Source organism: Hipposideros armiger, unplaced genomic scaffold (assembly GCF_001890085.2).
Source record: "Hipposideros armiger isolate ML-2016 unplaced genomic scaffold, ASM189008v1 scaffold_21, whole genome shotgun sequence".
Classification (NCBI taxonomy): Eukaryota; Metazoa; Chordata; class Mammalia; order Chiroptera; family Hipposideridae; genus Hipposideros; species Hipposideros armiger.
In genome coordinates, this window is record NW_017731371.1 from 5,297,405 (window position 1) to 5,310,334 (window position 12,930).

A 12,930-nucleotide genomic window follows, 5' to 3' on the forward strand; every position below is an offset into this window, starting at 1 on the left:
AAAAAAAAAATTTCTTCCTGAAAGCTTAGATCTACATAAATGTATCTTTATGCCATGGCAAACAACAAGAAAAAACAACAAATAAAAATACAAAAAACCTAAAATGGAATTCTTGTTATTACTCGCACCTAGGGAAAAACTAAGCACATGTCTATTTTATTGCTAATTATTTGTTTATTTAATACAAAAATGTTCTTCCTTCATTAAAATTTTGAATGCTCATAGAAATGTAATAGCAATGATTCAAGTTCAGGTAATACTCTCAAATATTTATATCTGTAATAAAAGGAAATGGTTTTGCCCAACCTGAAAATTGTTTGCCCTTTTAGTCACAGGAATACGTATTGAACAGATTTATGAACTTCCTAACTACTTTCTCCTGATATTGTCCACAGTTTTGTCATTAGCTGCCACACACATTTAAGAAACATTTGCTCTTTTAGATACTACATGTCTTCTCCATGTGTGCACACGGGGTAGACCTCTGAAAAGGGGCACTGTTACTTTTCTAAATTAATGGCTGTGTTCAGCCAAGGAGGGATGGTGGACGTTTTTCCATGCCTTGGTAAAGGGCTATTCTCTTAGTTTCAGGCCCTCTTTCCCAGAATTAATTGCTCACCCTAAACTCCTGCTACAGAAATTGTGGAGTCATCACTGATCTAGTAGGAGCCCCTATCTAATAGAGCAGTGAATTAATAATCAGACATGGATACTGAGAAGTCAGAGGAAATGGCAACATTTTAGAAGTGACTGTAAAGCGTTCCCCTCCCAACACCCTAGCTAGTGTTCATTCTGTAGGTTAGCTGCTTTTCCTAGAAGCAGTATGACCAAGGGGAGGAAGAATGCCTCTCAGATTTCAGCTTTGAAGAGGAAGAGTTCAGATCGCCAGAAGTGGACTAAAACTTCTGAATTTCCTGGGATGCGGGGCCCTGTGTCTTCTTTGGGAAGTTCTGCCCCACCCCCTAAACCCACAATGTCCTTTCACTGTACCATCCCCCCAGCCCTGGGCTGCTGGAGTCCATGGCCATTCAAGTGTTCAGTCTAAATCCTGCCTGTCTCTGTGGGGAAACGGGGTGGTGGGGGGGGGGCCTGTGTAAAGGAATGCTCCGACCCTGGTGATTTTGGGGGAAAAAGGCTCGCTCCTGTGCAGAGCCCATCTCAGCCCCAGCCTAATAAAGGTGGTGTCAATAAAGGATGGAACGTGAGGTGGGGGAGGGGCGCGGGGCTGCTTAGGACTAACCGACCAACTGTCAGAATGGTCAGTCTCCGGCTCGCAGCGGTACTGCCCTTGATTGCTCCCTGCGCCCACGGACTTTCTACTTTCATAGGTAATGTCCCGGCTAAGACTCTGGGCCCCACGGGTACTTCTCACGTGGCTACTGCTGTGGCCACTGGTCATGGCAGCTCAGCCTTCGGAGTTACCCTGGATCCTGTTCGGCTGACCTCCGAGCGCCCAGGGTCAAATGACCCCTGGTCTTGCCCTCCTCTGGTCTCTCACCCAAATTGCCCCATGTGCTAACCACCTTGGCAGACCTGGGGAGATTTAATATCCTAGGTTGCCCCGCTGCAGCCGAGAAGATGGCTTGGAGTTGACTGGGACTTGGGTTCCTTTCCCAGATTCCATTAACGATATTCCCAAGAGCCAGATTAGTTTGCTGTTGGACTCCAAGGTCCTAAGAACAAGCAGGAAGACTTGGCTCAGCCTTCAAGGCACCCTGAGGGAGACGATGCTTCCCCACTCCCACCGGAGGCCCTGGCTCAGACTCTAGAGCCCTCTGAAGGGGTTCAACCTACTTCAACCCAGCAAGAGGCCTCACCTCACCTGCACAGCCCCCTGAAGAGTTCGAAACTTCTTCAGTCCAGCAGGAGGCCCCACCTGAGACTCAAGAGCTTATTGGAACTGAACCTTCTCTAACCTGAGAGGAAGCCCTGATTCAGCTTTCAGAACTCGATGATGAGGTTAAACCCACTTCAATCCAGCAAAAGGTCCAAGCTCTGCCTGCACAGCAGGCAGATCGAAACTTCTTCAGTCCAGAAGGAGGACCCACCTCAGCCTCAAAAGCCTTTTGGAGCTGACCCTTCTCCAACCTGGGAGGAAGCCCTGATTCAGCTTTCAGAGGGTCCTGATGAGGTTAAACCCACTTCATTCCAGCAAGAGGCCCCAGCTCAGCCTGCACAGCCCCCTGAGGGGTCGATCCTTCTTCAGTCCAGCAGGAGGCCTCACCTCAGTCTCAAGAAGCTTTTGGAGCTGAACCTTCTTCAGCCCTGTAGGAAGCCCAAGTTCAGCCTTTTGAGCACTTTGAGGAGGTTAAACCCACTTCAATCCAGCAAGAGGCCCCAGCTCAGCCTGCACAGCCCCTAAAGAGTTCGAGCCTTTTTCAGTCCAGCAGGAGGCTGCACCTCAGCCTCCAAAGCTTTTCAGAGCAGAACCTTCTCAAACTGGGGAGAAATCCAAAATTCAGCATTCAGAGCACCTAGAGGACGTTGAACACACTTCAATTCATCAAGAGGCTCCAGCTCACCTCACACAGCCCGCTTAAGAGTTGGACATTTTCAGTACAGCAGGAGGCCCCACCTCAGTCTCAAGAGCGTTTTGGAGCTGAATCTTCTTCAGCAAAAGAGGAAGCCCAAATTCAACCTTTTGAGCACCTTGAGGAGGTTAAACCCACTTCAATCCAGCAAGAGGGGACCTCAGCCTTCACAGCCCACTGAAGAGATCAAATGGTCTTCAGTCCAGGAGGATGCCCCACTTGAGCACAAGTGCATTTGGAAACTCAACCTTCTTCAGCCCTGTAGGAAGCCCAAGTTCAGCCTTAAGAGTACCTTGAAGTAGTTCAACCCACTTCAATCCAGCAGGAGGCCCCAGCTCAGTCTGTATAGCTCCCTGAAGAGATCGAATCTCTTCAGTCCAGCAGGAGGCCACCCTTCAGCCTCAAAGACCTTTTGGAGCTGAATCTTCTTCAGCCCTGAAGAAAGCCCAAGGTTAGACATCAGAGTTCCTTGAAGAGGTTAAACCCATTTCAGTCCAGCAAGACTTTCCAGCTAGGCCTGCACAGCTTTCTGAAGAGGTAGAATCTCTTCAGTCCTGCAGGAGACCGCCCCTCAGCCTCAAAGACCTTTTTGGAGCTGACCCTTCTCCAACCTGGGAGGAAGCTCTGATTCAGCCTTCACAACGCCCAGATGAGGTTGAACCCACTTCAATCTAGCTGGAGGACCCAGCTCATCCTGCACAGCAACCTTAAAGAGTTCGAGCCTTCTGCAGTCCAGCAGGAAGCCCCACCTCAGCCTCAAGAGCCTTTTGGAGCTGAATCTTCTTCATCCCTGCAAGAAGCACAAGTTCAGCATTCAGAGCACCTTGAGGAGGTTAAACCCACTTCAATCCAGCAAGAGGCCCCAGCTAAGCCTCCACAGCCCCCTAAAAAGTTCAAACATTCTTCAGTCCAGCAGGAGGCTGCAACTCAGCCTCAAAAGCTTTTCAGAGCAGAACCTTCTCAAACCAGGGAGAAATCCAAAATTCAGCATTCAGAGCACCTTGAGGAAGTTAAACACGCTTCAATTCAGCAAGAGGCCCCAGCTCACCCTGCACAGCCCCCTTAAGAGTTCAACAGTATCAGTCTAGCAGGAAGCCCCACCTCAGCCTCAAGAGCATTCTGGAGCTGAAACATCTTCAGCCCTGGAGGAAGCCCAAGGTCAGCCTTCAGAGTACCTTGAGGAGGTTAATCCCACTTAAATCCAGCAAGAGGCCCTAGCCAGCCAGCAAAGGCTCCTTAAAGAATCCTTACATTCTTCAGACCAGCAGGAGGCCCCACCTCAGCCTCAGGAGCCTTTTGGTGCTGAACCTTCTTCAGCACAAGATGAAGCCCAAGTTCAGCCTTCAGGATACCTTAAATTAATCCCACTTAAATCCAACAAGAGGCCACACCTCACCTGCATAGTCTCCTGAAGAGACTGAATCTTCTTCAGTCCAGCAGGAGGCCCCACCTTAGCCTCATAGGGTTTTTGTAGCTGAACTTTCTCGAACGTGTGAGGAAGCCCTGATTCAGCCTTCAGAACTCCCTGATGAGGCTAAACCTACTTCAATATAGCAAGAGTCCCCGGGTCAGCCTGCACAGCCCCCTGAAGAGTTAGAACCTTCTTCAGTCCAGCAGGTGGCCCCACCTCAGCCTCAAAGTATTTTTTGGAGCTGAACCTTCTCCATCCTGTGAGGAAGCCCTTATTCTGCCTTCAGAATGCCCTGATGAGGTTAAACCCACTTCAATCAAGCAAGAGGCCTTAGCTCAGCCTGCACAGCTCCCTAAAGAGGTGGAATTTCTTCAGTCCAGCAAGACGCCCCAACCCAAGCACCTGAGCTCCTTATTGTTCCAAAGAGCAATGCGATGGCACCTGGACTTGTAGGATCATTTCAAGCTTATGAATCAAAGTTGTGCAATGTTACTCTTAAACCTATGGATGTGGAACTTGTCATAACTCCCGAGCTTTCTAAAGATGTTGAATCTTTCACAGTCTGATAGGAGGCCCCACTTCAGCCTCCAGAACCTTTTGGGCCTGACGCTGCTCCAACCCAGGAGGAAGCATCAGCTCAGTCTCCAGAGCCTCCTAATGAGGCAGAATCATCTCCACCCAGCAGAAGTCCCCAGCTCAGTTTTCAGGGGAGGTAGAACCTTTGGCAACTCAGCAGGAACCATAGCTCAGCCTCCAGAGTATGAGGAAGTGACAGTTCCAACTCCAGATCCATCTCCAGAGCCCTCTACAGGTGGGGTGTCCTAGCTCCACCTTCAGTGCATCCTGAGGTGAAATCCTTTCCTCTAGGCCCAGGTGAAGCTCAGCACCCATCGCCTACTATCACAGCAAAAGCTGTGGACCTGGGCCTTTTCATAACCCCCATCCCACTGACGAGGTCAAAACTCTAAGCCAGCAGGAGGCTCCTCCACAGCCCCCAAGAAGACAAAATCATCTCAAGTCCTGCAGGAGGTCCCCCTTAAGGAGGCAGAACCTTCTCTAACACAACAGGTGGTCTAGGCTCAGACTTCAGAGCCCCCTGAGAAGGAAGAACCATCTCCAGTCCTACAGGAGGCCCCACAACAGTCTCTAGAGCCACCTAAAGAGGTTGTCGTACAACCTCCAGTCCATAATGAAGGGACACTTTCAGCATCAGGACAGGATCAAGTTCAGCATTCAAATGTGCCCACTTTCACAGTTCAGCCTTTGGACATGGGGCTTACCAAAACTTCAGAACCCGCTGCAGAGCTTGAACATTCTACAGCCCTGACCAAGACTGCAGCTCCTCCAAAGCACCCTCACATGACACTTCCAAATCCTGAGCAGGCTCAGAGCCAGTATCCAAACCTGACTGAAGTCACAATTCAACCTTTGGACCTGCAACTTACTGTCACTGCAGGATCCAATGTGAAGGCTAAAACTTCTCCAACCATGCAAAACACCCCAACTCAGCCTCCAAAGCCACCTAAGGAGGTTGTAGTTCAAGCTCCATTGTACAGGGAGGTGACAGTTCCAACTTCAGCTCAGGATGAACCTCAACATCCAGTGTCACCCAGCATCACGGTTCACCCTTTGGACCTGGGCCTTACTGTAACTGCAGAACCTACTATGGAGGCTAAGCCTTCTACAGCCCTGACCAAGACTACAGCTTCTTCTCCTAGGCACCTTGAGGTGAGACTTCTGCATCCAGAGCAGGTTCAGGGACAGCATCCATACCCAACTGAAGTTACAATTCAACCTGTACACCTGGAAGTTACCGTAACTCAGCAACCAGAGTCACCTGAGACCCTTCTTCCAACAACTAAACAGGGTGCCTCCAGAAACATCGACATATGTAAGCTGTGTACCTGCAAAGATGGGATGCTGTCATGTACAGGTCTCAGCCCAGAGCAAAGGCTCCACAGAGTGCCTGTGCTAGAGTCCCCCACCTACAATGGCACCTTCACCATTGTGAATCTCCAAGGAAACTCTGTTTCTTACATTGATGAAAATATATGGAAGTCATACCGTTGGGTTGAGAAACTAAATCTCGGGTGCAATTCAATCACAGAACTCAGCTTTGGAACATTTCGGGCCTGGCATGGAATGCAGTTTTTACACAAAGTAATTCTCGATCGTAATCCTCTGACAACTATTGAAGATTTGTAGCTGTTAAAATTGCCAGCACTGAGATATTTAGACATGGGGAGAACACAAGTGTCACTTACAACAGTTGAGAGCATCCTCATGATGTCCTTTCAACTGGAAAAACTGATCTTACCCAGCTGTACGACCCGCTGCCTCTGCCAATTTAAAAGTGATATTGAGGTTGTCTGCAAGACAGTGAAACTGCATTGTGACACTGAATGTCTGACAGACATCACACGTTGAGGTGAAGAAGTATCTATAGGGAATGCAGAAGGCTCGTTCATGAAGGTATTACAAGCCCGGAAGAAGAACACGAGCACTGAGCTGACTATTGAGCCAGGGAAGCCATCCTCAGACACAAATGGCGTTAATTTGTCAGCCTTCATGAATGACCCACTAGACTTCAGTGATGAAAGTGATATTATTAGTGCACTAAATTACATATTGCCTTATTTCTCGAAGGGAAATCTAGGAGATGTACAATCAGCATTATTAACACTCATTAAACTCCTTTATACAAATACAGAAGATGGAGATATGCCCCTGAGTCATTAGACAAACAACACCAGGAACCCTTCTCTTAAGCCTGAATCCAATGATGCAATGTAAAAAAAATAAAATGAGGAATCTCAATTCTCTGAAAAATTTGTTAGATGCAGAAATTGACGAAAAAATTGATGAGGTTAAAAAGAAAGAAAAAACTGCCATGCTTACATATTCCAACCTTTTAGTTCCCAAACTTAAGTGTCAAATCTTTCAGAAAAAATTGGAAGCTGACCAGGCATAGGACAACAGCCACGCAAAGATTCAGAGTGTCAAGAAAAGGCTGCTGAGAGTGAACAGGATCCTCAAGGGCCCTAAGGGCATCTGGAAAAGGTACTTCAAAGAACTGGCCACTCAGAGCATCGGGAGGAAACAGAATGCCCAGCCAAATGTGAACACTGTCAAAGAAAGAAGACTCAGGAGGCCACCCCCAAGGGAGCTGAAACAGCTTCACATGGTACACAGGCCCAGGAAATTAGTGGAAAACTCCTTCAATACAGAGCCGTCCTTCACGAAGGACCACGAGGCAGCAGTGTCTTCTACCCTGAAAGGATACTTGATGGGCAGGCTTCCTGCCTCCAGTGCTTCAAAATCCCTCTCTGAGGTTAAAAAGTCAAAAGACTTCAGCGATACTACTTTTATTTTTGAAGATGCAAATGGTAGAGTTAGAAATATGGAGGCTTCTAAACCCATCTCACATTCCAGAAAGAAACACCTCTTTCATAAAAATCGTTTTCATGTGATCCACAAAAAAACCCAGGTCAAAATGAGTCGGGAGTTCGGAAAGGAAGATTTACTCAACAGCCCGATGCTTGCAAAGAGGCCTCCGATATCTGCAGTGAGGAGCCTCATAAACTCCCCTGCATGAGAGGCTGTTTCATCTTCAGGAGAATTGACATCTCAGGAAAATCCTCTTCCAGAGTCATTTTCTCATTTGGAAACTTCTAAAGAAACGAGTAATGCACCAACTCTTTTTGAAGAAAATATTTCTACAGGGAACCCTACTGTACCAGAAAAAACTACCCCTGAAATCCCTGCCCGTGAGAATGTTTCCACAGCATGTTCTGCTCTTACTGCACGCAACTTTATGCCAAGCCAACAGTTAACATCTCCAACTCCACAGACTTCATTTCCCCATTGTTCTCATCCCCGGGTGATCAATTTGAAAATCAGCTAGCCAGCAGCTACAGTCCCTCATCCCCAACCACGATGTGAGAAAGCTCATTGCGCATGTCATCCGGACTTTGAAAATGGACTTCTCTGAGGCCAGCGTGCAGCTGCCCTGTGCCAGGCTCATCTCCAGAACAGGCCTCCTGATGAAGCTTCTCAGTGAACAGCAAGAAGCAAAGGCGTCCAAAGCAGAGTGGAAAAATGAGAACATCAGCGAGAGCACAGAGGCCTAGAGTGAACGTAAGTGGCAGGAGCCATGAGAGTGCGCAAAAGTTCCAGGATATGGCTCTCACAATGAACTCATCTTGGCAATGTCTGTGACTGTGGTAGTGATGATTTTGATTATAACTTTCTGTGTTATTGAGATTCATTCTGATAAAACAGCACCAGAGGAAGGAAAAGAAGGAAGCTCAAGGGACTTCTTTCGGCTTCTGTGTAAGAGACCCTCATCGGAACCTGAGAGCCAGATGAGCTCTTTCTGGAGAAGGCGGCTGCTTTGGCTTCGGGATATGGGTAGACTTCTCAGTGCCACACGCAAGGAAAACATGACATAGAAAACACGTGACCAAGATTCTTCTGATGAGGATGAGACTATCAATAAGGATAACGGGGAGCTTGTAGAAGTCGTAATATGACTAGAGGCCGGTTACAAAACAGTCTACTGACGAGCAGGTGAGGCAAGTGAGACAGCTCATGACAACACCACAGAGTGAATCCTGTCCTACAACATGTTTTATAAAATTGGCATTTCAGCAAAAGAAAAGAAAAGAAAAAGAAACATTTGCTTCTGCCTTTATTAGAGGTCACATTTTAACTTAGCCTGGTTGAAATATGAGCTACTCCAAATGCACATACTTTTTTTTTTCCTTTCTTATAGGAACTAATCACCTAGTTAAAGCCTGAGCCACTTATATGAGAAAACTTCTTAAAATTAAGGGTTGATAGTAGAACTATAGTGGGTTAAAATTCATAGATTGACTATGCTCAGAGGCCACCTGTAGCCCAAGCATAGGGCACATATGAAGTTCAGATTATCATAATATTTAAATAAATTCCATATAGAGTAGAGATGTCTCATTATTTATCATTATTATATTAAGAGGCCCTTTATAATCATAACCTTAAAAATGTTGCCATGCATACTATTTGCCATGAATATATTTCACTTACCTTCTGTGTATATAGTCATTACTGTCAAGATTGTGTGCGAAATACCTCTGGGTTGGGCTGTGGTTGCGGGGCTGGTAAGGTGCCTATCTCCTTACATATGAGAGCCTCGAGAAAGTTCTCAGGCTGAAAGTTATCTCCCTTTTGGGCCTGCAATTCCAGCTGTGATATACATTCATTCTTGACATTCTGATTCTCTTCAATACAATCCTGATTAAAGTACAGTGTTCCAGAGAAAGTGATATGTTAACACATTAATACTCGTATCCATTAATATCATTGTGCTTATCATAACTTCTTCCTAATGCCAGCTAGTTGAGAGCAGAGTCTTGAAGAAGAGCATATAGGCTGATAAGTTTTGATACAGGGAAATAGAAAAGGCTGTTCTAGAAGTCAGCGAGTAAACTGACAATACAAAGGGTCAGCCCTGAAGACAGAGTCTAGGAACAACTCTGGGACACAAAATAAGTGACAGTCAGTCCCTGCAGGACCCTAAATTTCAATCTAAGACATCACGTTTGTGTACAGATAGACATATTAAGCCTTTAACAGTTCAAGTGAATAAACACATTATATCACTAAAGGGGCAATATATTCTATCTACTCTAGTAAACATTTACTTACTCCAGTAAGTAAATTAAGAATCATGGGAAAAAATGTTTGGAGCAAGCAGATTTGGGGAGAGACCCTCACATTTTTTCAGAAGTAGCTGACAAGGTTTTAAATGATGTGTGCTATTGAAGAAGCTGTCTGTTTGAAGACAGAAGAGAGAAGTGCTTGACTTAGAGAAGGTGAAAGAACTTGCCTTGTGAGATGTTAGAAAATGAGCTTATATTGTGCCAAACAAAAAATGACAGGTACAAAATTGATTGCTCCTGAATGATATCAAACACACTAAATTCATTTTTCACCTAAATTCAATTTCTAGACTAGAAGAATGTTCCAGGACCAAGCTTTTTGATTGGCTTTTTTTGAGTCAATATCTTGCCTTCCCTATAGTGCATAGCCCATGCTTTTGTAAATCACCAATGCAGAGGGAGAACAAAAGCCTCACACAAGTTGTACAATCTCATCATAATATTCAAGGTTCTTTCCTCAGCCGTTGGTATTGTGAACTGGCATAATCAGTGAATTTCCAGAAAAATGGGGCTAGCAGATAAACGAACTCCCAGAATGTAAATTAGGCACAAGGATAATATTGGGACAGGTGATCTAGTGTATATGGAGGGTACTTGGGGTTTTCTTCCATCTGAAATGACCTAAGCATTGTTCTGATAAATGTTGAGGCGTGCTGCACGATATCCAAAGTTTATCCTAGCCTGGTAATTCTAAAATTTTTCCTACTGGAATGAAAGTAGTCTAGAGTTTCTATCTCTTTGGTGTTGCCCAAGTTTTGGAGGCTCTGAGGTGCAGAGATAGGCACTCATTTGTAGTAATAATTCTTAGCTGCAGTAGCGTGGTTTATTTTTAAAGTATGTAGATCTGAAAATAAAATGATTTGGCCTTGTGCCTTGCATCAGCTCTCCTAGGAATCTTACTATTCATTTGGAAAGAATGTGTTCGTGGCAATCAGGACAGTAAACAAGTCGGAAACTTTCTGAATTGGCTTTGAGCCCATTTTTCCACTGGGTACCAGATACTCTCACACCGTAAGTTATCAGCAGCGTTCAGTGTGGGTGAAGATGCCCAGCTGAAACCTAGAAGCACCATGCAACATCAGGGACACTCTTCATCTAAAGGCTTTTCCTAGGTTCAGGAAGATGTAGGCTTATTTGAATTATTCTGAATAAGCACTTCAACACTAAGGCTAGCATCACAACGTAAGCAAACTTGAGATCTCATTCTTCCTACTTGGATTTGTTTTCTCTCTGTCTGCCATGCAGAATGATAATGGGATGAAGCCATTGCTTCCATTATCAATCACGGCTCATGTCCCATCTTTTCAGTTCCGATGCAAATCACAGCCCAGCCCCAGCAGCCTCTTGAAGCCCTGCTGAGCAATCCATGTTCAACTGTGACCCGAATTCTAAAAGCAAAAAATAAAGGCAATGTTTCCAAATACCTCACCGAGAAGTGTTTTCACAGATAGGACGGTCTAATTTCGGCAACTCTTAAGGACATTTCAGTTATTTATTTTCCTATTCTTCCTTCTTTTCTTCTTCCTTGTACTGGTGTGCAAATTCCTGAGCACTTACAGTCATTGCTGGAAGTAGGAGCATCAGATTATCATTCATTTAGATGAGGAAAATATATTTGTTTTCCTCAAGGGGATTATAAATGAATTAAAATGGGGGTGAGGGACCTATGGCCTAGGAGTCATATTTTGGCCCACCACCTGTTTTCGTGTGACTTGTGATCTCTGGATGGTTTTACATTTTAAATGTTTGCAGTGAGGGGGTGGGGTGGGGGTGAATCAAATGAAAAATATTTTGTGACATGAAAAAAATGATATGAAATTCAATTTCAGTATTCATAAATAAAGTTTTATTGGAACGCAGACACACACATTGGTTCATGCATTTTCTATGGCTACTTTTATGCTACAACCGAGTTAAGTAGTAAATATCAAGATTGCCGAGCCTGCAAAACTGAAAATACTTTCTATCTGGCTCTTTATGGGAAGTCTGCTGACCCTTGAATTAGAATATTAAATAGGAAGTTCTACAACGCAGACATGAAGTAAGTGCTACTCTGAACAGGACATGAGTAACTGCCTGGGGCTTTTACATTTCCACCATCAATTATTAGTGCTTAATATTTGAAGACATCTCATATTTTTGGATGTTTTTTTCCATCAATAGTATTCAACCATCACAACTTAATGCAAGTTAAGGTGACCCAACAATACAATGAGTCAGAAGGAAATGGCTCTTCCTACAGTAAATGAAGTTTAATAAGAAAACTGAATCCATAGGAGAGGGAAAAAAAGTGCTTTATATGTAAAATCTTCTCCTAAATTTTAATATTTTCATCTGCATTGCTAATAGAATTGGAGAATTTTTCACTCTCCCTAGTAGAGCCTTGACAGTTTTGTGGCTGAAGAAGGGTCTGAGTCTAGAGTTTCACATATGAAAGAATGACAGGTGGAGAGGAAATGGTTCTGCAAGATTGTCCCACATAGCTGACTGCTAAGTTCTCAATCTCTTCCCCTTTGTCTACCTGGCCATTTGGGGTTCAATCATGCCTTATCTTTGAGGTTGAGGGGACTTACAGTGCTTAATCCCATTGCATGCTGTTTTAATTTAACAGGTCCTGTTCATTCTTTAGTTGGGCACTTGCTTTCGATGACATTTTTCATGCTCCACTCCTTTGTAAAATTCCTGAGTGTCCTGTCTACTGGTTAATGTCTCAAAGAGAGGAACAAATGGGGGAGAGAGGGAAGGAAGAACTAGTTTTGAAATAGGATGATCCAGATTCTTCATTACCTCCTTAGAGATTGTGCCTTTATGAAGCATTCTCAACTGTTAAAGTGTTCCCTGGAATTAAGTAAAAAGCAAGAACTCATGTATAGCATATACATACCTGTCCTCATTTCACATCTGACAAAACGGAGTCTCAGAAAGGTTAGTGAATTACTCAAGTTTATAGAGTTTGGGAAACGGCAAAATTGGAATTTGTGCCACTGAGTAGAAACGTGAGGCACTTTATACTATATCACAGCCACCTCCCTGTTGTAGAATATAATGTAAGCTACAAGCCTAGATGTAGCTGTCCCTGTTAGATATAATTTAAATATATTAACTTAGCAAAATTTATCCCTGCAAGGAAATTGCCACTGCCCATGCTATGCCCGTGTTACCCAACCCAGGGTTCCTTGCAAGGCCCTGAAATCCTACATCTGACAACTTCAGCTCTTATGCTAACATTGTCTGGAGAGCCTCCTACTTATCTCAAGGGTTGAGCAATAACTTTCTTGTATTAAAG

At 44.7% G+C, this 12,930-nt stretch overlaps 1 protein-coding gene across 1 annotated transcript; it reads left to right on the plus strand.

Moving 5' to 3' along the window:
* Positions 1-1,331: 1,331 nt before the first annotated feature.
* LOC109379032 (leucine-rich repeat-containing protein 37A-like) lies at positions 1,332-8,393 on the plus strand. Its single transcript, XM_019635312.1, is given in 13 exon segments — positions 1,332-1,432; positions 1,981-2,131; positions 2,272-2,365; positions 2,834-2,870; positions 3,207-3,540; positions 4,504-4,753; positions 4,810-4,897; positions 5,011-5,084; positions 5,126-5,456; positions 5,574-6,646; positions 6,915-7,790; positions 7,793-7,843; positions 7,846-8,393. Coding segments are annotated over 13 exon segments (4,008 nt in total).
* The last annotated feature ends 4,537 nt before the right edge of the window (positions 8,394-12,930 follow it).